The sequence below is a fragment of the Trichosurus vulpecula genome, chromosome 3 (genome assembly GCF_011100635.1).
Source record: "Trichosurus vulpecula isolate mTriVul1 chromosome 3, mTriVul1.pri, whole genome shotgun sequence".
Classification (NCBI taxonomy): Eukaryota; Metazoa; Chordata; class Mammalia; order Diprotodontia; family Phalangeridae; genus Trichosurus; species Trichosurus vulpecula.
Window position 1 is genome coordinate 174,808,207 of NC_050575.1, and position 26,989 is coordinate 174,835,195.

At 36.6% G+C, this 26,989-nt stretch overlaps 1 protein-coding gene across 1 annotated transcript in view; it reads left to right on the top strand.

The window, feature by feature from the left end:
* RABL6 (RAB, member RAS oncogene family like 6) overlaps positions 1 to 26,989 on the top strand; it is an 84,624-nt gene that overhangs the window by 645 nt on the left and 56,990 nt on the right. Inside the window, exons 2-3 of the mRNA XM_036750192.1 lie at positions 10,591 to 10,725; positions 19,241 to 19,288. Coding sequence (XP_036606087.1) covers positions 10,591 to 10,725; positions 19,241 to 19,288 — 183 coding nt within the window. The remainder of the gene's footprint in view (positions 1 to 10,590; positions 10,726 to 19,240; positions 19,289 to 26,989) is intronic.

Here is a 26,989-nt window from a genome sequence, read left to right on the forward strand (position 1 = left end):
AGAGCCCCGGAAGCCCCTGCGTTCCCACTACCCTCGCCAACCTCGGGGGTCCCGGGGCACCTGGCAGTCAGTGCTGAGCGCCGCTGCCCCGGGGTGGGGGATCCTCGTAGGTCTGGGGCTAAAAGGAGCCCTCTGCCCCCCTTCTCTTACTGTGGGGGGAGCGGAGCATTCTCTTTTCTTTTCCTTTTTTCTTCTGTGCAGTTCTTTATGGGAGTGGGAGGGAGGGGGCAGGAAGCCGGGTTGGGAGTTTGGGGGGCTGGTAACACCAAGTCCAAGCTGGAGGGATCATGGGATTTAGAGTTAGAAAGAATTGATGGATGAGCTCACCCGGATCCCAGGTTTCCCGGGGCTTTAAGCGGGAAGAACCCATTCGGTTTGTTAAGTCTCATAGGAGTTAAACCAGTTCAACTCCTCGACTGAAGGAACATGCTGGCAGAGGGGGATGACGCGACCTGCCCAAGGTCACACCCCCGGCGAGGGGGTACAATCAGAATTGGAGCCCAGGTCCTCGCCTGCCCGCCATCTGCACACCTCACACTCTTCCACAGACCCTTTGATCAGTGACACTGGCCGCCTGGCAGTTCCTTGGATAAAACACTCATCTCCAGACTCCGGGCATTTTTCACCAGCTGTCCCTCAGCGTAGAATGCTTTCCCCCCTCATCCCTACCTCCTGGCTTCCTTCATGTCCCAATTTCTACGGGAAACCTTTCCCAATTTCTCTTAATTCTAGTGACTTCTTTCTGTTATTTCCAGTTTATACGGTACGTGGTTTGCAGTTACTGTATGTTGTTTCCCCATTTGTTTATGATTTGTATCCCTAAGGCTTAGCAAAGTTCTTGGCACACAGTAGCACTTAATAAATGTTTGTTAAGTAACTGATTGCAGAGTTTTAGGAGCCGTAATAGATCTCATTTCTTTCTCCTAGCCCCCCCCCCCCCCCCACTCCTGCTGTTTTTTGAAACTCACTAAAGGCCCTGAAGTAAGGAAAAAGAAATTCTGTTTAATTCAGCAAGCATTTATTAAGCACCCACTGTCTGCCTGGCACTATGGTGTGTGCTGGACATACAGAAATTAAGGGTCAGTCTTCATTGAGATGAGTTTCAAAGGATGGTGCTAAGTTTAAAGAAAATTAAGTAGTGGTCAGATTGAATTAGTTCTGGCTTTTGGGCCCTTTCAGTGCTCTGTGCCTGTCACTGCTCCCCTACCCCCCCCCCCCCCCCCCCCCGATTTCTGAGAATTTGCATTTATATATTAATAGACAATGTGACCAGATTCGATTTTTGTTTTGTTTCAGTTTTTTAAGAATCAGTTTTAAAATATTGTTTTTGAGACGACCTGACATACTATCACAAATATAAGAAACCAGAACTAAGAGTAGCAGCTATTACTGATACAATGTTTTAAAAACTAAAACATTGCTCTTTTTCTAAAAAAATAGTGTTGTGGCAGTTTTTATTGGAAGATATTTATATGACTATCCATTGAATGCCCAAGGCAGCATAGTAGCAGTGGAAAATTGCAGGATTTGGAGTCAGAGAGCATGGGTTCAAACTCCTGCCCTGACTGTTAACTAGCTTTTGTGTACTTGGGCAGGAAATTTCATCTCCCAATGCCTTATCTTTAAAATGAGCAGGTTGAATTACATAAGTACCTTACAGTTAAAAATCTTGTAATATTCTGTGTGTCCTAGGTGCTATGGAAGTTTACAAGATAAAGGTGAGGCATAGTTCTTTCCCTCCAGGAACTTTCAGCCTTTCTAGTCTCATTTTTATTTAAACTTGGTTGTATTGTCATGCTAGGAGGTGCTGTGCTGTACAATTGTATAACTATCACCAAATTGAAATTATATAAGCCAGATGTGACTCTAAGACAGCAATAATTTCCTTTGGAAAGGTGAATGAGAATACAGAAGTTATAAAGTCTGCAGTATAATGACATTGACTCTATTCTTGCTGCCTTACACATCCTGAATAGCTCTGGATAGGACATAGCTCATTCTGTATGTTCCGTAAATGGTATATTGATGAAAAAGCCATGGTAGCAGTTTTGTTAAGCGTCTCTTTGGTTGAAAAATATTAAATTTAAAAAATATTAAGTATTGCTCACTAAAGCTTCCATTGGGGTTTTTGGTACAATGTTCTAGATAGCATTGACTATTTTACCTAAGAAATTACTACATAATTTGAAAAAGTAGCCTCTTGTTCTGTAACTCTGACTCTGAACTTAATTCTAGAATTCTTCCCAGAGAGTAGACTAGCTTATAATGAATGTGATTTTAAATTAATACACCATCTTATATAATAACTTATAGTCTTATTGGGTCATGGGCTTGTTCTTTGTAGTCTTAACTTTCAAATGTGGATTTTGGAAAAAGAATTTTTACACAGTTATAAAATCATAGATGGAAAGGACCTCAGCGGTCATAGAGGCCAACCTTCTCATTTTACAGAATGAGCAAACAGGTCCAAGGAGGTGAGGTGACTTGTCTCAGAGGTAGTGAGTCAGAATTTCAACCCAGGTCCACTAACCTCAATGCCTTTCGTTCTTCCTTTAATTTTTTTTGTTGTTACGAAGCAGTTCCGTGGGACTGTGTTTAGTAAAGTTCCAGAAAGTATGGATACTCTTATTGTATATAGTCTGTTACACATTGTGAACAAAATGATAATTTGAAGATAATGGAGAAAGTGAGAATTTAAGATTTTCATCATACTCAAATAATATAAATAAACTCCACAGCTCCCAGACATTTTTCTGTCCTCAGGTAAGTTTTTTGTTTGACAAATTGTTTGACATTTGATTTTGCTATATTGCAAATCAAGACAGCAAGCACTGGCAGCATTTAAAAGCTTTTATGTTGTACTTTGACAGTGTTTCTTTTCATTCCACTTTGACTAAAATGGGGGGGCTTGTTTCAAACAAAGCTTTCAATCTTCATATTAACTTGCCTTCGTGGTAAGATTGAATATTTAGAAGATGAACAGAAGTGCGTTGTCAGATTTAAGAACAAAGTTCACTATGGCTATATTGTAGCTGTAATTTATTTTCATTTGTTTCACTAAATGTTCAAATTCATTAAGGTAGAGATATGAAGTCAAATAACTACCTTACCAGGTAGTTCATATAAATTAGTAGGATTTATGATTAAACCCCTGATTTTCCTTGAAGCTGTAACCCACCATTAATATGACACCGTGTTTTAAAAAATATTTTTAAATGACTCTTTAACCCCTTGGAAATTTGGAGCAGCATTCTGGAATCTGTTCCCTCTCAGAAATGTGTATTTTTTCTGTGGAGGTCGCCCACTGATCCTGAGTGGGCTGAGAACTAGGAATTTTCATGTATTTCTCAAGGAGAAAAAGAAGAATACCTATTTATGGGCTCTCCAGAGTTATAGAGACCTTAGAGATCATTTGGTTCAGTTGCTACCTTATAGGAGTTTTGGTAGAATGTTAAGGTGTAAAGCTGGATTGTAAGGGCTTAAGAAGAGAGTGGGAAGAGAGAAAGTGAGGCTCCTTTTGTGGACACTTTTTTGTAGTTTAGAGTTCTGTCCTTTGCTCTCTTCTCTTCTCTCTCTATACCATTTCACTTGGGGGAGCTCATCTCTTCCCATGGATTTAATTACTATCTCTATGCTGATGATTTTCAAATCTACCTATTCTGAACAAAATTGTTGACCTCCAATCTTGCACCTCCACCTACCTTTAAGATATGTCAGCCCAGATGTCTGAATTTTAAATGTCAGAAGCTGAATTTGAAATTGGATCTTTTTTTTTTTTTTTTTTGCCTAGCACTCCATCCATTTCACCACCTAACTGCCTCACTAGAGATCAGGAAAGGCTTGACTTACAAGATATAGTATATAGTACCTCAGCTGAGTCTTGAAGAAAGCTGAGGTTTCAGAAAGGCTTGGATGAGAGTAAATTTCAGGCATAGAGGCAGGAGATATCTGTAAAGTCAAAGGAACAAAGGTTTCTTCCAGATTTAAATCCTTCACTTGTCCTGGTCTACCAATTTATACCTGATCTGAGCCAGGTGAATGATCTGTTCTCATTAAGAAATATTTCACATAGAGAATAATGTGCTGAAATGTATTGTTTATATATTTTTCAAACCTGCTAGCAAACCAAATGTATCTGGTGGCAATTGTATTTAGGCTTTAATAACCTTTTCTTGTTTCACTTATTCTGGGCTTATCACAGGTTTTCTTCCCAAAACTGAGTTTTTATATGTAACTCCTCTTCACCTGACATGTACTAGTATTTGCCTCCATTTTTTAATTTGAGATGTACTATTTACTATTAAGAAAAAAAAATGACTATCAATTGCCTGATCCAAGATTTGGAATAAGTTAATATTACTTCTTTTATGAGATCTGTTCCTTGCCTTGCAGCCACCCCTTCTCTTCCTTGTAATGAGAGACATCACCCCCTTCGGTTTGCTGAGGTCTCAATATAGCACAATATCAATTACCTGACTGAACATGAGGCAGCGAATTGTTTTAGTTCCTTTTCCACCTCACCTTGAGTGAACATAAAAATGACAGCACTTAAAAACAGACCTTCCAGCAATCACCAAAACTTTTTCTCTCAAATAGATCTCACAGTGGTCCAGTACACATTAAAAAAGGTCCCAAAGTAAAAATGAAACTTCATTAGTACTCAGAGTAGAGAATTTGCTTATCACAGAAACCTGAGTTTTTTGTGTTGTAATATGAGATATAAAGGCAAAAAAAAAAAAAAGCTCAGACATTTGTCATTAGGATATGTATATCTTTTAAAAATAGAACAAAAACACTCTAGGCTTGAATGATGCTTACTAACCCTATGGCCTTAATTAAGCAAATCATTTAACATCCTTAAACCTCAGTTTCCTTATCTGTAAATTGAGACAGTGAGGATCCTAAGGCCTCTTCCAGGTCTAGATCTATGATAGACTATATACATGAGCAGTTGATAGTGCTAATTGGAGAAACCTATCCTGTCAATGGATGGTGCAGCTAGTTGGCAAAGTGGATAGAGCTCCCGGACTGGAGTTCAAATTCAGCCTCAGACACTTAATATCTGTGTGACCCTGGGCAAGTCATTTAACCCTGTTTGCCTTAGTTTGCTCATCTGTAAAATGATCTGGAGACAGAAATGGCAAACCATTCCAGCATCTTTGCCAAGAAAACCCCAGATGGGGTCATAAAGAGTCAGGCACAACTGAAAACAACTGAACATTTTTACAAAAGGATAGTTGAGTGCTTGTTGCTCTCTTATTGTTGATAAATCTTAGGAAGCTGTGAGCTGGCCTCTTTACATGTTTTGTCACTGTGCAAATTTTCTAATTCTGTTTAATCAAAATGCAAGCATATTGAAAGTGATGCCTGTTATCTTGTCAAACTGAAGGAGATCAGATAAGACTTGTTATATTTGGCCTCCATAGAACTTCTAGACTAGTAAGCTATAATAGCAACTATCTAGAAGAGATGGTTTGGGGATTTTTTAATCTGCTGAAATAACTGATTAGTTTATCATGTGTTAGTAATTTAAAATTCAAACATTAATTTAATATCACTCTACCTGAAAATAGTATGGGGACAGCAGAGGGTGAGATGGATAGATAGTATCATGGAAACAACAAACATCAGCTTGGACAGACTATGAGAGACAGTGGAAGATAGAAAGGTCTGGTGTTGTGTGGCCCATAGGGTCACAAAGAGTTGGACACCACTGAACAACAACAACAAAAGCACAGAAGCAGAGATATCTCATTATTTTCATATTTAGCTCTCTGGGATATACTTGATGCTATTTCAGTTTTATCACCAGGGAAGATAAATTCCTAGTAGAAAACTACCATTTATTTGCTTTTGTAGGATTGGTACTGTCTGGTAAATTGCGCAGTGCCAGAGTTTAAATCATTCAAGGCATTTTGCAGTTTATAAAACTTGATGAATATTTCTAGCAGCCCACTAAAATATGAATCAGACAATAATATGCTAATTTGATGCAGACGAATTGGTGGGAGTCTGGGCCTATATTGATTCCTAAACCAAAATACTGTCCATATTTTCTAGGACTTCATTCAAATGATACAGAAGATAAAATTCCATAGTGTCTTCAAAGAACTGCGCTTTCTCACATTCATCTGTATAATAGCTGTGTGAGGAAAGAAGGAAAGAATTAGTACTGGTTACATTTTACAGAAAAGCAGATTGGAAAAAATAGCTATGTTGGAAAAGAAAAGATGAAATTTAAATGTATGTTAGTTGATGAAGATAAAATATATAGAGAAATTAAAACCTTAAGGCACTGTATAAATAATGTTAATGCTGTTATAATATCCAAGGTAGAAGTAAAGATTTTGAGGCTAGCAAAAGTAGGATATTCTATAGATTGTGAAGTAAACAGCGAGAAAGAATATATATTTGAAATGTTTCCTGGGAGAAAAATGGAGAATATGCATTAAGCCTAAACCTCAAATAGGCACAACCCATTTAAGCATCTGAGTCCCTGCCTCACAGCCACATTTGTAGCAAAACAGGTGCACAGGGTACAGTATGTCTACTTAATGTTCGAAGACCACCCGCCATAACCATTCACATAGTTAAGGGTATAATGGCTCATTAGCTTGGGGTCAGGAAAAGCCGAGTTTGAACATTGCCTTAGCTGTGTGTCCCCTCAGTAAGCTGTTTCTCCACTCTTAGTTTCAGTTTCTTCATCTGTAAAATGAGAATAGTAGCATCTGTCTGAGAGGGTTGTTGTGATACATGTATGTAACATGTGTGATGTGTTTAAAGCTCTTTGTAAACTTCAGAGTGCTATAGAAATGGTGATTATTGTTATCTTTACATGTTTCCTGAAGAGTTAACAATTAGAAACTTTTCTTTCCTCACGGCAAGGACAAATAAACAGTATGTTCAAATCTAGATTCTTTATAGCCATTTACTATGGATTCATTTGGGAGGTATTGCCCTATTTGGGGCCTGGTTTCAGGGATATTAACAATTTCCATGTGTTAGCCCCAGTCATTAATTTTCTTACATTTAATTTGAAAATCTGTATCACTACATTGGTATCGTAAGTCAATCTGGGAAAAGATTTGGGAAAGGAGGAAGTGATGAGAAGTATATAGGATAGGTGATCCATGGGATTTTTTTTTGTACCATCAAAATGAGCCACAGACTAAAAACATTTGAGAACTACTAGTCAAAATGGATAATTTAAAATATGGTTTAGATTGGGGGGGCAGTAAATTTGTAAAAGTTTTATGGAAGGAGAGGATTCTGGGAAGATAGCTGAGTAGGTCAGAAAATTCCAAGCTCTCTAGATTTTCCCCCACAAAAGAGTTAAAATAGCACCTTAGGGCTAACAAAGTATGGGTGGCGAAAAGGAAGAATAGGGGCACAAAAAAATCCCAGGAAGAAGTTTGGTCCAGTGAAGAGTAAACACCTTCAAGCTAGGTTCTGTTTTAATAGCAGCAAGCCCTTAAACAACAAGCAGCAAGTCCTGGGTTAGTTGGTTTGACAGGCTGCCTTGGCCCCAGCCGCAGTAACTTTTCACCCCAGGACAGTGAGGGGAGTTGGGCGTTTGAGCCCAGGAAGATTGAGGGAACCTCTGCTGACAAGGAATGCCAGACCCAGCTGTGCCGCAAAGAGCGGTGGGGGCAAGAAGGAACCACCACAGGCCCAGTGAGTGCAGAAGCAGTGGGGCAGAAAACCACTGGCTGTGGGCACTTACAGGAGGTTGGAGCTTTGGCTTTGGTTCCAGGCTAGAGGGGAGAACTGAAGATCTGGGACAAGAGGCACCATTTCCCATACTCCAGGGCTAGAGATGATTACAAAAACCAAGCTATTACCACAAAAAAATGCACAAGCAAAGGAGAAAGAATCCAATCATAGAAACCCGTTATGGGAATAGAGATGATGGGGTTCATCTTCAGAGGAGGATATTGAAGTAAAGAAACCCCAAAAGAGTCACGTCAGATGGTCACCTGATGAAAAAGAATTTATAGATCTTTAAAAAGACTTAAAAATCAAATGACAGAACTAGAAGAAAAACTAAAAAAAAAAAAATAAGAATAATAACTCAAGAAAAACAAGAAGGTTGTGAAAGGAAAGTTAACCAATTAGAAAAGGAGGTCCAGAATCTATTTTGGGGGGTGGGGGCAGGGCAATTGGGATTAAATGAGTTGCTCAAGGTCACACAGCTAGTCCGTGTCAAGTGTCTGAGGTGGCATTTGAACTCAGGTCTTCCTGACTCCAGGGCCAGTGCTCTACTCACTGCGCCACCTAGCTGCCCCAAGATCCAGAATCTTAAGGAGGAAAATGACACCTTGAAAATTAGAATTGGGCAAAGTGAAGCCAGTGAAATTATAAAAGACCAAGAAATAATTAAACAAAACATGAATAATGAAAAAATAGAAGAGAAAGTAAAACATAAGAAAACGGATTTGGAGAATAGATCAAGAAGAGAAAATATAAAAATAATTGGACTAACTGAAAGTTGTGATCAAAAAAAGAATCTTGATACAATAATACAAGAAATAATTAAAGAAAATTGTCCTGAACCATTACAACAAGGCAGGGAAGTAGAAATAGAAAAAAATCCATCGATCACCACTTAAGAGAGATTCTGTGAGGAAAACTCATAGAAATATCATAGTCAAATTCCAAAAACCCCAGCTCAGGGATAAAATATTAAAAGCATCATTATGATTTAAATATGAGGGTGCCACAATCAGAGTTACACAAGACTTAGCAGCAGAGACATTAAAGGACGGCAAGTCTTTTTAGCACAATATATCGAATCGCAAAAGATCTGGGGCTCCAGTCAAAGATATCATGCCCTGCAAAGCTAAGTATTATTTTGAATGAAAAAAATGGACATTTGATAAACCCTTAGACTTAAAAGACTTGTAAAAAAAATCCTCAACTTAATAGAAGATTCGACATACAAGAACCAAGAGAAACATAAGGTATATACTAACTGGCAAGCTCATAAGAAAGATCGGGGTAAGCCTGACTATGATGTGAATTTTTAAAAGTAAAACCATTTAGGAACAGCTGAAAAGAGTAACTATTTTATACAAGTGAGATGCAAAAGGAAGAAAGGATACAGAGGAATTAGATGGGGGAGGAGGGCTGGTAGCTCTGGTAACCTACTTTCATTGGGAATGGGTTTAAGAGGCAACAATACATATATATATTTAGAATATAAAAGTCTTCTAAATCTAGAAGAAATAAAATGGTAACGGCATAAAGAAGGGGGAGAAGACAAGGGAGGGATCTTTAGAGGGGAGACTGAAGGAATAGGTAAAAGAGGGGTATAGAAGGGTGTTTGGATTAATGGGAATGGGAGGATAGGGGAGGGATCTTCGGAGAGGGGAAAGCAAGCAATGGGAGGGCAAGGTAGTTGATAGAGGAGGGGGGTAGGCAAGTAAAAAGAGGGCAAGGTAGTGGGTAGAAGTAAAGTAGAGGAGGCAGGAGGAATAGGGAACAAGAGCTATGTACAAACATAAAAACAGATCAGGAGTAGTGTATGTTTGGAAAAGTATATGTCTATATATGCATGTATATATCTGTATGTGTATGTATATATTGAGAAACATCTAAACTGTATTGTAGCTTTCAGGGATGGGGGAGAGAAAAAAAGAACAAAGTTAAAAAGTACCCAACAGAAAACAAAAGAAAACACAAGGAAGCAAAGGAAAGATGGACAATTTTCAACACAAGGTGTATTATTTATCATACAGGTTTTCTTGAAATGAAAATTTACTATTACATATTTTGTATCCTCTCTTATGTTCTACTATGCACATGACATGCTTTTTTTCTTTCTTACTTTGTTAAGTTTCAGTATTTAAGTTTATGATATGTTTTTGTTTCTTTTCTCTATTCTGTATTCATGTTCTGGAAAAATAAATTTTAAAAAAAGTAATAGAAAAGCTTTATGGAAAAGGCAATACATTTAGATGAGAGAAATATTAATTAGTAGCTAAAACGTGTTATAGTTTTTGATCTAGACTTGTAATTATATTGGCATAAGGAACTCCCAGTGTGCTAGTTCCTTCTGCTAGTACAGATGAACTGTCTGGAACTTTTAGCTTTAGTTGCTCATGGTACTAAGTTAAGTGACTTGCCCATAGTCACATAGTTGGTATGTGTCAGCGATAGAACTTGAACTCAGGTTTTCTAAACTCTAAAGCCAATCCCCTATCCACAGTGCCACACACTGCATCAGTAAATTGTACAACTCTTAAGTTGAGATGGAGAGTATTCCAGGTACCTGAGATAAGCATGGAGATTGAATTGGGAGAATTGAATTAAGGGAACTTTGAGAAGCTCGATGCAGATCATGGAACTAAGGAAAATGAAAAAATTCTAAGGCTGAGTGTAGAGGTTTAAATTTTATATTTCTGATGAGTTACCACTAATGGTTTTGCGAAATGGAATTGATATGGTCACAGGGGCAGATAAACAAAATGGTTTGGTGACATTTGAGTGTAGAATGTACGAATGAATAAAAGAAAATAGCTAACATACATTTCTTTCATATGTTTGTCTTTATCAGTTTTTGACCTCTTTTTCCTTTTCTTTTTGACCTAGTGAAAATAGTGATCCGAGGAGACAGAAACACAGGAAAAACCACCCTCTGGCACAGGCTCCAAGGGAAGAAGTTTGTGGAAGAATATATACCTACACAAGAGATACAAGTCACCAGTATCCACTGGAATTATAAAAGTAAGAAAGTATAGGGATCCTAGGTAAAGATGGGTAAAATCTCAAGTGTGATTGGCAAGGTAACTTGCATGCTAGTTAAAAATTCTGTTGCAGTAACTGTCCTTTCTAAAAGATTTATATTTTGGGGGGGAAAATGTATGTTCTTAAAGACGACTTTAATTTCCTAGGATTCCTTTGAGACTTATTTGCCTGTGCTGCAAAAAGAATACTTCATTTGAATCTCTTATTTTAGCTTTAAAAAGTTTTAATGGTACCTAGCTAAACATTTTTTAAATAATATTTTATTTTTTCCTCCAATTACATGTAAAAACAATTTTTAATAATCTCTTTTTATTTTTAATTTTGAGTTCCAAATTCCATCCTTTACTCCTCTCCTTCCTCCCTGAGACCATAAGCAATCTGAAATGGATTACACATGTGCAGTCATGTAAAACATATTTCCATATTAGTCATTTTGTGAAAGAAAACTCAAACCAAAAAAAAAAAAGAAAGTGAAAAATAGTATGCTTCTATCTGTATTCAGACTCTACCAGTTCTTTCTGTGGAGACAGATAGCATTTTTTTCTCGTGAGTTCTTTGAGATTGTCATGGATCATTGTATTGCTGAGAATAGCTAAATCATTCACAGTTGATTGTATAGCATTGCTGTTACTATGTGCAATGTTCTCCTGGTTCTGCTTACTTCACTCTGCAGCAGTTCATGTGAATCTTTCTAGGTTTTTCTGAAATCATCTTGCTCTTCATTTCTTATAGCATAATATTCTGTTACAACCATATCCCACAGCTTGTTCAGCCATTCCCCAATTAATGAGCATCCCCTCTATTTCCAATTCTTTGCCATCAGAAAAAGAGCTGCTATAAATACCCTTCTACAAATAGGTTTTTCTCTTCTCTCCGCTTTTCCCCTGCCTTTTTTTTTAAATCTCTTTGGGGTACAGACCTAGTAGTGGTATTGCTGGAACAAAGGGTATATACAGTTTTATGATCCTTTGGGCATAGTTTCAAATTGCTCTCCAGAATGGTTGAAGCAGTTCACAACTCCACCAACAGTACATTAGTGTCCCAATTTTTCCACATCCCCTCCAACGTTGATTTATTGTTTTCCTTTTCTGTACTAATAGCCAATCTGATAGGTATGCAGTGGTACTTCAGAGTTGTTTTAATTTGCATCTCTCTAATCATTAGTGATTTAGAGCATTTTTCCGTATGACTATAGATAACTTTGATTTGACTGAAAACTGCTTGTTCATATCCTTTGACCATTTATCAGTTGGAGAATGACTTGTATTCTGACAAATTTGATTCGGTTTTCTTTATATTTAAGAAATGAGATCTTTATCAGAAGTATTTGCTGTAAATTTTTTTTCTCCAGTTTTCTGCTTTCCTTCTAATTTTGGTGGTATTGGTTTTGTTTGTGCAGAACCTTTTTAACTTAATGTAATCAAAATTATCCATTTTATATTTTGTAATACTATCTCTATCTTATTTCACCCTTTATTTTTCCCATATCCATATATCTGACAGGTAAATTATTCCATGCTCCCTTAATTTGCATTTTTTCTAGCTCCATAAAATAAATGTTTAGGCAGTTTGATTGGTATGGCACTGAATAAGTAAATCAACTTAGGTAGAATTGCCATTTTTATTATGTTAGGTTGGCCTGTCCATGAGCAATTAATGTTTTTCCAGTTGTTTAAATCTGACTTTATTTGTATGAAAAGTGTTTTATAATTGTGTTTAGGTAGTTCCTGGGTTTGTCTTGGTAGGTAGACTCCCAAGTATTATATTGTCTACAGTTGTTTTAAATGGAATTTCTCTTTCTGTCTCTTGCTGCTGGACTTTGTTGGTAATATATAGAAATGCTAGTGATTTATGTGGGTTTATTGCTTTGCTAAGATTGTTAATTATTTCAATTAGTTTTTTAGCTGATTTTCTAGCATTCTCTAACCATCATATCATCTGCAAAGAGTGATAGTTTTGTTTCCTTATTGCATATTCTAGTTCCTTCAGTTTCTTCCCTTATTGCTATAGCCAGCATGTCTAGTACGATATTGAATAATAGTGGTGATAATGGGCATCCTTGCTTCACCCCTGATCTTATTGGGAAGATGTCTAGCTTATCCCTATTATAGATAATGCTTGCTGATGGTTTTAGATAGATGCTGCTTATCATTTTAAGAAAGTCTCTTTTATTGCTAATAGGAATGGGTATTGTATTTTGTTAAAGGCTTTTTGCTACATCTATTGAGATAATCATGATTTCTATCACACAGTCAATTATTCTGATAGTCCCAGTATAAATCCCACCTGGTCATAGTGTGTGATCCCTGTGATATATTGCTGTAATCTCTTTGCTAGTATTTTATTTAAATTTTGTATATAAATATTTGTTAGAAAAATTGATCTGTGGTTTTCTTTCTCTTCGCTCTTCCTGGTTTAGGTATCAGCACCATATTTGTGTTGTAAAAGGAATGGTAGGACTTCTTTAACTATTTTTCCAAATAGTTTATATAGTGTTGGGATTAATTGTTCTTTAAGTGTTTGGTAGAATTCACTTGTGTTCCATCTGGCCCTGGGGATTTTTTCTTAGGGAGTTTATTGATGGCTTGTTTCATTTCTTTTTCTAGGGTAGGGTTATTTAAGCATTCTATTTCTTTTTTTGTTAATCTGGGCAATTTATATTTTTGTAAATATTTATCCATATCATTTAGATTGTCAGATTTATTAGGATATAATTGGGCAAAAGGGAACCTAATAATTCCCTTAATTCCTCTCTCTTTATTGGTGAATTTACCCCTTTCATTTTTGATACTGGTAATTTGGTTTTCTTTGTTTTTTTTTAATCAGGTTAACAAATGTTTTATTTTATTGGTTTTTTCATTAAAAAATACCAGCTTCTACTTTTTTTATTAGCACAATAGGTTTTTTTCCAATTCTATTCATCTTTGATTTTCAGGATTTCCAATTTGGTGTTTAATTGGGGATTTTTAATTTGTTTTTGGTTTTGTTTTTTTAGTTACACACCCGATTCATTGATTTGCTCTTTTTCTCTTTTACTCATGTAAGCATTTAGTAATGCAAACTTTTCCCTAATCTGTCTTTCACTTCCCTTTATTGAATGTAGTTTTTATTACATTCCAGTCTTAAAAGGATATATTTAATATTTTTGCTTTTCTGCATTTGGTTGTGAGGTTTTTATGTCCTAGTACATGGTCAGTTTTTGTGTAGATGCCATGTACCGTTGAGAAAAAGGTATATTCCTTTCTATTCCCATTCAGTTTTCTTCAGAAGTCTGTCATCTAACTTTTTTTTTTCTCATCTAACTTTTCTAAGATTCTGTTCACCTCCTTAACTTTCTTGTTTATTTTTTTTTGTTAGATTTATCCAGTTTTGAGAGGGGAAAGTTGAGGTCCCCCACAAGTATAGTTTTACTGTCTAGTTCCTCCTGTACCTCATTTAACTTTTCCTTTAAAAAATTAGGTCCTATACCATTTGGTACATATATGTTTAGTATTGCTATTGCTTCATTGTCTATGGTACCTTTTAATAAGATATAGTTTATATCTTTTAATTAGATCTGTTTTTGCTTTTGCTTTGTCTGAGATCATGATTGGTTACCCCTGCTTTTTTTTTTTTACCTCAGCTGAAGCATAATAGATTCTGCTCCAGTCCCTTACATTAACTCTGTTTGTGTCTCTGTGCTTCAAATGTGTTTCTTATAACAGCATGTTGTAGGATTCTGATTCTTAATCCATTCTCCTCTCCATTTCCATTTTATTGGTGAGTTCATCTCTTTCACTGTTGCAGAAATGATAACTGTATTTCCCTCCATCCAATTTTTCCCCTGTTTCTCCTTCTCTCTCGCACACCTTTCACCCTGTCCCTCCTCAAAAGTCTTTTACTTTTGACCATCACCTCTCCAATCTGCCCTCCCTTCTATCAGTTCCCACCCCATTCGTGTTTTATCCCCATCCCTTCTTATTTCCCCAAAGGGTAAGGTAGCCTACTACACCCAGTTGAGTGTGTACGTTATCCCCTCTTTGAGCTAATTCCAATGAGAGTAAGGTTCAAATGCTCTCCCACCCCTCCACTTTCCTATTTTCCCCTCCAGTGTAATAGCTCTTAGGCACCCCTTTTATGTGAGATAATTTACCCTATTCCAGTGCCTCAAGGCCACAGGTTGCCCATCCCTTCCTTCTATCTCTCCCTTCCCTCTTCTTCCAGTGCAATCTTCTTTCTCACCCTTTAATTTTGTGGAGTTTTTTGTATCATCCCATCATAATCAACTCACACCCATACCCTCTGTTTATGTGTCCTACCTCTAATTGTCCTAATAGTGATAAAGTTCTTAAGAGTTACAAGTATCATCTTCCCATGTAGGAATATAAACAGTTTAATGTTATTTAGTCTCTTATGTTTTTTCTTTCCTGTTAACCTATTTCTCTTGAGTCTGCTAGCTAAAGTTTAAAAAAAAACCTAATCTTGTGAGAATTTAAACTCCTCCATGATACTAGAATCTCTAACCTGCTATCTTAGCTTGCTGCCCAAAACACAAGATATATAAATGAACCATTTAGTGTTTATAATCTTGAGTTAGAGAATAACAGTAGGGTTTGAGGAATGAAGAATGGAAGAAAAGGAGCAGCATTCAGGGATTATTTTGTCATTTTCATTCCTATTATTGTTGTCATTGTATATTATTTTCCAGATTCTGCTTACTTCATTCACTTTGCTTCAGTTATTATGTCTTACCATATCCCTTTGTATTCTTCATATTCATCATTTCTTACAACACAAGTATCTGCTATTGCTTTTGTTTAACACAGTTTGTTTAGCTGTCCTCTAATTGGTGACATCTACTTTTTTTTCTTTAACAAGTATTTTTAAAGGAACCTATGATGTTTTTTGTGATAGCAAAAAATTGGAAACACTGTAGATGCCCAACATTTGCGGCATGGCCAAGTACATTATGGTACACAGTAAATATGCTGTAAGAAGTGATAAATTTAATGGTTACATATAAGCATAGAGAGATCTACCTGAGCTGATGCAGAATGAAGTAAGCAGAATCAAGAAAACAGTATATACAATGACTATTATAAATAGAAAAAAACAACCATACACACACAAAAAAAATTAAAAGTGAATGTTTCAGTATTATAAAAAACAAGCATGACTCAAAAGAAAACATGAGAAAATGATCTCATTTCATATTTTTGCGGGGGTCCACAAATTTGGTATGTTGCACACATTTTCATAGTTTTGCAATATATTTTCAGTTACATAGATTTTTTTTGTCTTTAAAAATACTATTTGATATATGGGATGGCTCTTGAGGAGGGGGAGGGATAATGAGGAAAACTAAAGTGATGTAAAAAAAATACATCAAAAACTTTTTTTTTTTTAAGAACTTTATATGTACTGAACACTGAGATTAGCACTGGGGGATATCAAGACAAAAACAATCCTTACCCTCAAGGAGCTCACATTCTAATGAAAGAAGAAAGCACATATATATATATATGGGTGTGTGTATATATATATATATATACATATATATATATATAAGGTAACCTTAGAGGGAAAGGTATTAGCGCTGGAGAGTGGCCCAGAGTTTGAACTAAGCCAGAAAAGGCCTATAGAAATAGTCCATGGACCACAATTTGTTTAGCCATTCTCGTTTAGCCATACTCATTCAAGGATTATTCACATCATCTATTTTATTTCTATTTCTTTACTACTATAAAAAAGTGCCGCTATAACTGTTTGGGGGGTTTGTGGAAGCTTCAATGCATATAATCCCCTTGGAGTATATGCCTAGCAATGGGATCTCTGGATCAAATGTCTGAGAGACTTTTCTAATCACTTTTTTTTTAACGTGAGTCCAAATATTTTCCAGAATGGTTAAACCATTTCGTACCTCCACCAACATTATTAGTGTGCCAGTCTTTTCACAGTCCCTCTAACATTGACTGTTCTTATCCTTTGTCATTATTGTCAGTTTGCTAATTGTGGGGGAGAAACCTCAGACTTCTTTTTTTTTAAAAATTTGTATTTCTCTTACTAGTGGTTTGTAACAGTCTTTCATGTTTTGAAATAATTATCAGTTCTTCTTTTAAGAACTATTCATATCCTCTGACCACTTAAGCATTGGGGAATGGCTCTTACTCTTTGTTAATTCCCTCTGTATCTTGATTATCAGACCCTTATCAGAGATATTTTATACAGAGGGTTCATAGAAGATTGTAAACTTGAAGTTATTTTTTATTTGTTCTCACTGTTTCGCCTTAATGAAAAAAACAAGGGTCTCCCGTGCTGAATTATGAATGATGAAGCATTTTTTAAGCTTTGCCATTCTAAGCCATTTAATATAAATCTAAAAAGTGAATAGTTGGTGAACCAGAGTAGTCAACCTAGCTTTAGTTAGGATCTAAGTATACTAGTATTTAATTTAGTAATACAGTACCCTTCACCTCTCCACCACCCCTCCGTCTAGTCAGGTGACGCTTATCAAAGGATCCTATGATCATTATGTTAAATGCTTGATTTGTGGGATTTAATCTGATCACATATTTCTGGAGCTTTAGGAACATTTCCATAAAAATATCTATCATGTAGCCACTTGATAACCATATTTCTGTTTACAAATTTTAACGTGAAGCTTTAGAATAATGGTGGGTAATAGTAAGATTTTTATTTTCTCTCTTGCCAGGCAGCTTGTTACTGCATTGGGGGTGGGGGTGGGGGCGGGGGCGGGGAATGTAGTTTTGTGGTAAGTGATTTTACTTTAATTGTAAAATTCATTTTGAACCTCTTCCCACAGCACCCTAAATTTAATTTTTAAACTTTTTCCAGTCTCTAAATGTATTATGGTAGCTACAGTGCTACATTTTTCACAGGACTACTTTTCCCATAGCACTGCTGAATTCGCGATTCTCAGCATTCTCATTTCTTTCTGTTCTCAGTTTAAAAAAAGTTTCTCGTGTGGATGATTGAGCCCTTTTTCTCTATACTCTGGCACTTTTCCAGGACACTCTCATATTAGATGTAACACCAAACTGATAATTACTCAGTCTTTATCATTTTCACAGTTCCCTACTGGCTCCCCTAGAGTGAAGAATTTGCTTCTGAGGAGTAAGGAGATGTAAAAATTCAAAGCAGGTTATGCACTACTTTGTAACAGCAGGCTCTATGATTTATAGTATTCAGTGACATATAGGATGGTAATGAGGTAAGGGTTGGAGGTAAAAAGAAGAGTATCAAATTCAAACTGAGTTAGAAGCCAAGTCTAGAGGGTGTTGTAGGCCCATTATTAAATGGTTATAGTTATAAAGTTACAAGTTATGAAGATGAGATGAGTACCATAGTTCTTGAGGTTCATGGTCCTGGGAGGTGCTGCTGATTAGTAAGATTGTGTGGAATAATAAGAATTTTATGATATTAATAGCTGACATAGCATATTAAAGTTTACAGAGTGCTGAGGCTGACAACAACTTTCTTGAGTTACGTGCTCCAAAGAGTTATCCTCATTTTACAGAGAAGGAAACTAAACTCAGAGGGGTTTAAGTGACTTGCTTAATGTCACACAAGTAGTGTGAGGTAGAGTTTCTGATTCCAAGGTCAACACTCCATATAGCACACTGCTTCACCCAGGGAAGAATTGAGGCATTCATAAACAAACAACTCTTTGGCCATAGGTTTAGGCTTTTGGAGTAGTTTTTCTTATAAATTCACTGACTTGAGTCAGATTACTGTTAATCCTTTATTGGGGAGTATATACCTAGGGGAAAGAACCTGTTAAGAATTATGAGTTCTGATTTTTAGGCTTTCAAACCCACTGACATAGAGGGGTTTTAAGAAGATACTTCTTTCTCAGCTTCTAGCGTTCACAACAGTATATTGGAAATTACAGAGCCAAACTGAGATTCTTAAGGAGGCATTGAAGCCAATGGCTTTGACACACCTTATTTAGGTCTCTAACTCCTATCTTCATTCTGGACTCTAAAGCAGGTTCCTTAATCTCTGTATTCAAGGCACTCTATCCACTGTGCCATCCAGCTGTCCTTATAGCTGTAGTAGTGTTTCACTTTATAACAGACACAAAGCTTCACATCCCATCCTCCCATCTCCCAGGAATCCAGGACCTACCTGGGCATTTTGCCATCTCTCCCACTTTCTCATCTGTGTAATTCTCCCTTTTCACTTCTTGTTCTAGTAAAAATAATATAATCTGTGCTACCATTACTATGACTAGATTTACATACATGTTTGTGTCAGGGTAACAAAACTGGGCCACTTGAAACTTATTTAAATTGTTTAACAATCTTAAATTTATTTATTAAATCTGTAGCCTTCTTTATGGAAAGGTCTTGAAATCCATATTGACATAAAAGTTCCAGTAAAGAGAGGAAATAGTGGTTTGAACTTTGACTCTTCTCAGGTTGCACTTTCCACAAAAACCGTTATTTTTACAAAGCCAGATATGTTTCTAATACTGTTTTATTTCTCTTTTCAGCCACTGATGACATTGTAAAGGTTGAAGTCTGGGATGTAGTTGACAAGGGTAAGTCATCCCCCCTTTTTAACCTAAAGTCCTAAGTTAGATGTGGTTTTTGCATGAAGATCAGCGTAATTTGTTTCCTTGCTAAAGTACTGGATAATTTTTTTCTTCTGTTTCAAATAGCCTTAGTTGTGAACAGTTTTATGATATGGATATTGTATATTCATTATCAGACTTAATCTCTGGTTCTGCTGGTACAAGAAGCTGTTTGTTGCATACTCCAGCCTGTCCAAGGAAATGAATTTTGTGTTTGTTTGTTGGGAGCCACTAATCCTGTTTATGCATAGGTTGGGTTTTTTTTAACCATTTAAATTATCTTTTATTCTATTTATGGTTTTAGTATACTGTATTAGCTTTTAAGATAGAATAAAACAAAAAATAAACTCCACTAATGTCACAGTGTAAGATAAGAGTCAAGAGCATATCTTTTATTCAATTTTATTTAGTAATTCTTTTTAAAATGACATTTCTGGTTACTTTGCCAAAGTTTCCTTCTTAAATCTGTGGTGAGTCTCGATGAATCCTGATAAATCTGGCAAAAGAGTGGATTTACTCAAGATAGTAATATCTTAGAAAAATGAGTTTAAACACTGCCCTAAATTCTTAACATTAAGGAAACGTGTCAAACCATAAGTTCTGAAGTTGTCATATAAAACTGGAGAGATTCACGTAGAATATATTTACTGGAACATCAACCTTATGAAATGCCAAGAATTAGGATTACAAGAATTGGGTTATGTCCTTTATGCATGAGTCCTTAGGTGCCCATCTCCTTTAAACCTCAAAAGATATCCAAAAAACTGCTCAGAATTTTTTCTCCATCACAGAAAAAAGGACTCTTTTTGACTCCTAAAAGATAAAGGGGTATTAGCATATTCCTGCAATACTTTTTCAACTGTGGAATACATACATAGACAAACTAATACCAGACTCCATCAGATGCTGGTTGAAACTCAGTCAAGTACTTTTTATTGGTTTTTAAGGGAAAGTGAGAAAACAACTGGCAGAGGGTAGGTTTCAATCCATAACAAAGAGTGAGGGAGTAGGTAGGAACATCTTTTATAGCCGTTTAATGAAATGCTATTTAATAAAATGTCTGAAGTTTCATTAACAATCTCTCATTTTTATTTCTTCTCAAACTCAGGGCAAAAATTTCTCCTCTGTGATTCTTTAGGTGAGAGTTTATACTAGTTGCATTATCCTTGCAGTAGTAAGCATTTTTGCAGTGTAGTGCTGAATAAGATCTGGTCTTTTTATTACTTTTCCAAGATCTTATCTTAATACACATTGATAGTTGCATGGTATCCTCCAGTTACAAGGCTTTATTTGAAATGGCAAACACTAGAAATATGTGTGAACATGTCATTTCCATGTTAGTAGTTTCTAGCTTAAAATTCATCTCTTATCTCCCTCATAGTCTTCCTGGGATACAATATTGCTAAAGATTTAACAAAAAAAGGACAATTTGGAACTGATTTATAATACAAAATTATTTTTTTGATCACCTCAATTTCAATGCTGTTTGTGGTAATGAAGTTCATATAGTCAGAAGTACATTAAGCCATTCCAATTTAGCCTTGTGTTGACTTACATGTTAAAAACCTCTTTTCTGCAGTGCTTTTAGTGTATTTTAGAAGTTGCTTCCAGAGAATTATAAAATGCCTTACTAGTCAAAGGTCCAGTTATTATTTCCACATTATGAAAAAGGCAGTATTCTCTTGCAGTCATTTGGAATCTGCTATTTCTTTTTAACCTAACAGTTTTTGCCTCCTAGCCTAGCTATTGGTTTAATTTCCCCTTCCAGGCTGCTATAAGAATTCAAAAAGCAGGTTTGTTATTTTCTACATATCTAGTGAACAGTGACTCAGCACTGAATTTTTTTGTAGTGAAGATTTTAATTATCTTTAAACTAAAGGCATTTCTTCTTTTCTTGAAGTGGAATTATTTTCTTGAAAGTCAGTAATTTCCTGAGTCAAAGATTAAATTGCCTTTTTGTTTTGGTTTGATTTTGTTTCCTAATTCAAAGGGTCACTGGAAATTGTTGTGAGTATTTATTTATTGGATATCCATGGGGCTGGGGGTGTTGATTAGACCTTATAATTAAAATTTCTAAATTATGTTTTTAACTGGTGGTTTTTAATTTTTCCCCCTTAGGCTAGGGAATCCATCTATAAAGCAGGGGCTTAACCTTGGGCCCACAGATAAATTTCAAGCGTTCTCTGAACTTGGAATGGGGAAAAAAGTTAAGTCTGTATTTTCACTACCCTATTTAGTTTATGCATTTAAAATAATTCTCAGAAGGGATCCCTGACACAAGAAAGATTTAAGTGCCCCTGGTCTGAAGTATGATTGATACCCCCGTTGTGAGGTAGGAGGCTCTTGTGAGTTTCAGAGAAGTTGTAAATTATAACATATCCATTATTGAGGAACTCCTAGGAATAGTTCATAGAACAGTGTAAAAACCCTCTCAAACCTATACCTGTATTTTCACTGTGTTTTAAGACATGTCATAATACATTTATAATACCATACAGTACCTTTTAGCATGTCCTAAAAGTAGTTCCTGAAATACTTGGTTCTCTTTCATAAGTCATTATTGGCTAAGCATCAGTACCATCTTTTAACTTGGAGATGAGATGAGATGCGTAGCAAAGTCATTTGACTCTCAGAAATCTAAGATGGCACCTGAAGTCTAAACATAAAAGGAATTGAGGCAGGTCAGTGGCACAGTGGATAGAACACTGTGGCTTGAATCAGGAAGACCTGAGTTAAAACCTGGCCCCAGACACTTATGGCTGTGTGACCTTGGGCAAATCACTTAACCTCTGTTTGCCTCAGCTTCCTCAACTGTAAAATGGGGATAATAATAGCACCTACCTCCTAAGGTTGTTGTGAAGATCAAATGAGTTAATAATTGTAAAGCACTTAGCATCGTGCCTGGTAGATAGTAGGTACTATGTAAGTGCTAGTTGGTGTTGTTATTATTATTATAACTATATACAAGATATATACAGAATAGATTGAGAGTAATTTCAGATGGAAGGCATTAAGATTAAGGCCTAATAAAGGCTTTTTTGTGAAGGTGGGACTTGAACTAAAACTTGAAGGAAGCCAGAAGACAGAGAGTGAGAAATGAGAGAATTATAGGCATGAGGCCAGCCAATGGAAATGCCCAGAGTTAGGAAATAGAAAATATGAGAAAACAAAGAGGCCAGTGTCACTTGATCTCCAAATATATGTGGGGAATAAGATATAAGAAACTGGAAAGTAGAAAAAGGGCTAGGTTATCAGGGTTCTGAAAAGACAGACAGAATTTGTAAGTGACAGGGAACCATTAGAGTTTGTTGAATGGGAAGGAGGGGTGATATGGTCAACTGCATTTTGGGAAGTTCATTTTGACAGCTCGGTGGAGAATAGATTGTGGGGGGAGACTTGAGGAAGGGATCCCAGCCAGCAGACTTTCACAATAGTTTAGTCCTGAAGTGATGAGAATCTGCACCGGGGTAGTGGCAGTGTCAGAAGAGAGAAGTGGGGTGTGTGAGAGATGTTACTAAGGCAGAATCAACAGCACTTGACAACTGATATGGATATGGAATGGGGTAAGAGAGTGAGGGATCAAGGATGACACCTAAGTTGGGAGTCTTGTTGACTGGGAGGATAGTTGGCAGTAAAAGATAAGTTAGGAATAAGGGAGAATTTTTGGAGGAAAATTATGAATTAATTTTTAGACATGTTGAGTTTTAGGACATCCAGTCCAGGATGTCTAATAGCCCTTTGGACATGAGAGACTGGAGGTCAGGAGAAAAGGTAAGACACTAGATCTCAGAGTCATCTGCATGGAGATGATTATTGAAACCATGGGACCCAGGATAGACACTTATGGAATTGCCATGGTTAGCAAGTGTGACATAGATGAAGATCCAACAAAGGAGACAGAACGTGTGGTTACAGATAGGAGGAAAGCCAGGAGAGAGCAGTGTCATGAAAACTGACTATGATAGAGATTCTGTTAAAATCAGTTACCTGATTTTTTGGGGAGAGGAGTAGACATAGAGGTGGGAATGTAGTTTGTAAAGGATTTTGTTTGGAAGTATGCTGTATTAAAGCATATGAAATATATTAATATATAATATTAAAACAAAAAGTAGCTTTTTTAATAAGGGAAAACATTATCTTAGAGGACTGGCTTGTAACCACATACTTATGAATAAACAGTCATACCAAATCTTTATAAATTTGTACATTGAGTTAAAACAAGCCATTGTCATGTTAGTTTCTCATAGAAACTAATTTATCCTTCTTTGGAAAAAGGGGAATATGGCTAGAATTGATTTAAAGCCAACAGGACCAAGAGGAAATAGAAAAATAGGCTAATATATAATAATAGATATATATAAATAAATATAGATAAAGCCTTAATTCTTACCTGGTGCCTTTGGTATCATTTATGCCCATCTGTTTACTATATAACTATATGTTGAGTAGAAGTACTGCGGCCTGGTTTGGGGATTTTTTGTTCTTAGTGTTTACTAGTAGTGTGAAAAGAAGTAGTCTCGAGTTTACTAGATATGCTTGCTGGCAGTCCCTTTAATGTTACTTTAAAAAATAACACCCTTGGGGCAGCTAGGTGGTGCAGTGGGTAGAGCACCTGGAGTCAGGAGGACCTGAGTTTAAATCCAGCCTCAGACACTTGACACACTTACTTGGGCAAGTCACTTAACCCCAATTGCCCTGCCTTACCCCTTCCAAAAGAAAAATAACACCCTATTAATGTTGAGTTAAAATTTTTTTGATGTGGAAGGACAGCCCTCTATACCTCTCAGAAACTCATCCTTATTACCTTGTTAGAAGTATAATTTGAACACCATTCTACTGTTTTTAGTGCACCACATTGTAGTTAAGGTTGGAGCTGCTGGGATGTAATTAGGGCAGTTTGGATCACAGTGATTCTAACTTTTTGTGGGTTCACTTGTTTAACCATTTTATAATCCTTTAGTGATTACAGCTGAAGCCGATTTTTTTTTTATTAATACCAGAATGATGGGAAGGTGTGGTATTGAGTGAGCCATCAGGCAGACCAATTTTTGGAGCATTATGCGTTTGTAACAATCATTTGAGTTTCTTAAGAAGGATAGGTTATTCAGTTGAACTGCCAAGCTTTCTCAGAAAATGATTCATAACTTTACAGTATTCCTTTGTTCTAATTTTGATTCTAGTAAAAGCAACTCTTCAGTTTATCTGTATGGCTAACCAGGATGCCAGGGCAGCTTGTTCCATGCCTGTACTTTGCCCCTCCTAAGACTGCTTTTAAAAAAAAGAGTGGGGGCAGCTAGGTGACCCAGTGAGTAGAGCACCGGCCCTGAACTCAGGAGGACCTGAGTTCAAATCCAGTCTCAGACACTTGACACACTAGCTATGTGACCTTGGGCAAGTCACTTAACCCCAATTGCCCTGCCTTCCCCCCTCCAAAAAGAAAAAAAAAATTTAGTGTTGTTTCTTCCATTAGAATGTAAACTGGAGGGCAGGAGCTGTTTTTTGCTTTGTGTATCCCTAGCACTTAGCACAGTGCCTGGCACAAAGTAAGTGCTTAATAAATGCTTTTTCATTCATTCAGCAGGAGTAATATACCAAGAATATGTTGATGATACTAAAAGAGTACTTCTGTGGGTGTTTGAGACTGATGTCAATATCCTAAAGAAAAAAGAAATAAAGACTAGGACCACCACCCCTTCAGATCACAATCGCGTTTGCTAGGGATACTTGCTATTTTTTTCCATGTAAATTTGAATCTGAAGTCTTTGTATCTTATTACAAGTCCTTTTTCCTTCCTCCCCCCCCCGCTCCCATTGGTGTAGTTTGCACTACCACTGGCAACCCCTTCAGTGGTTCTTAAACTGTGGGTTGACATTTGGGGTTGTGACCCACAGTTTAAGAAGCACTGGTGTAAATAACTACCAGTGAGGAAGCTCCCTCTACCAGAGCTAATGAGCAACTTTTCTCCAGCTTATAGTCTTAGACAGCTGTCTAAGACTGTAGTGACTTAGGCCTGTATATGTGGGAGGTAGGACTTCTTGCCTCCAAGGTCAGTCCACAGTTTTCTATAGAGTGCAACTTCCCACAAGTCCTCTTAAACACTATTAAATTAATATCATGATATAGTGGAAAAGTGTAGGTTTGAGAGTCCAGAGGACCTGGACTCAGATTTTAAGTCTGCTACTTAATAGTTTGTGAGTCACAGGCAATTCAGTTCATTTCCTTGGGCTTCCATTTATTTCCCTATCTGTAAAAAGGAAAAGATTGCACTAGATCCTTTCTACTCCTGGATGGTATGATCCTATGAAACAAAGTTAATAGAAAAGAAGATCTTAACCTTGTCTTTTGAACTTGGGATTTATAAAATCACCAGAGATTATATAAATGAAATATTTGGTAGGATTTTTAAAAATAATTTCCAGGGATTTTTTTCTCTTGTTCATGAAGAGAGATGATTGGAGGATCCAAAAATGAACATGAAGATAGGGATTGGAAAGTATCTTTGAAGTAGAATTAAAGGAATTGGGGTTATTTTGCCTATAAAAAAAGCAATTAAGTACCTACTGTGTGGTAGGCATTTTACAAGGCACTGGGGATACAAAGACAAAAATGAAAAGATCCCCCACTCAAGGAACTTAGATACTATTCGGAGAGACAATGTGTACACAGTAATCGGAGGAGTATATTGAATATATTTCAAGCATAATAGAGAGCCTCCGCGGAGGCACTGAGATAGAAGATAGTGTCATGTGACCAGATAGCAAGAAAGCCACTGTGGCAGAACCAGAAGAGTGCATGAAAGGGGATTCTTTATGATAAAGTATAAAGCTGGAAAGGTAGACTGGAGCCAGATTGTGAAGACCAGAGTTTGTATTTGATCCTAAAGTTAACAAGCGTTAGTCAAACAAGACTTAAAAAATGATTGGCTATGTGAAGTGAGGAAATGCGGAGAGTTGAGGAAGACTACAAGGTTTCGAACCTGAGTAACTGGAAGACTGATTTGTCCTTCTGAAATAGGGAAGTTCAGAAGAGGATTGGGTTTAGGGGGAAAGATAATTATTTTAGAAATGATGAATTTGAGATGCCTATGGGGCATTCAGTCAAAAGTGGCCTGAAGCAGTTGGAGTTCAAGAGACAGACTGGGGCAGCTAGGTGGCATAGTGAACAAAGCACCAGCCCCTGGAGTCAGGAGGACCTGAGTTCAAATCCTCCCTCATATACGTACTAGTTGTATGACACTGGGCAAGTCACTTAACTCCAATTGCCTCAAAGACAGAGAGAGAGAAAAGATTGAGATTGAGATTGAGATCAGGATACATAAATATAGGAAAAGTTCTCAAAAGGAAGATAACCAATGCAAGGATAATTGAGAGGCTATAAAAATTCCCTTTCCTTTGGACCTGTAAGAATAAGGTGTATAGCCACTTGTTTTGGATGGGTTGAAGTCCCACTTACAGATATTTTATCACTCAGTGCCCTTTTTAGCTCTATGATCTGTGACTCAAAAAGTATTGACATTCCGATAGCAATATATGATCTTTTCAGATTTAAAGGTATGCAATTTTATTATCACTGAAACATTTTCTTCTTTGGTTGGTGGAAAACCACTTCCTTTATTCTAATGAATAAAAGCCTTTGAGCTATTTTCCCGGTTTTCAAAAACACTGATCA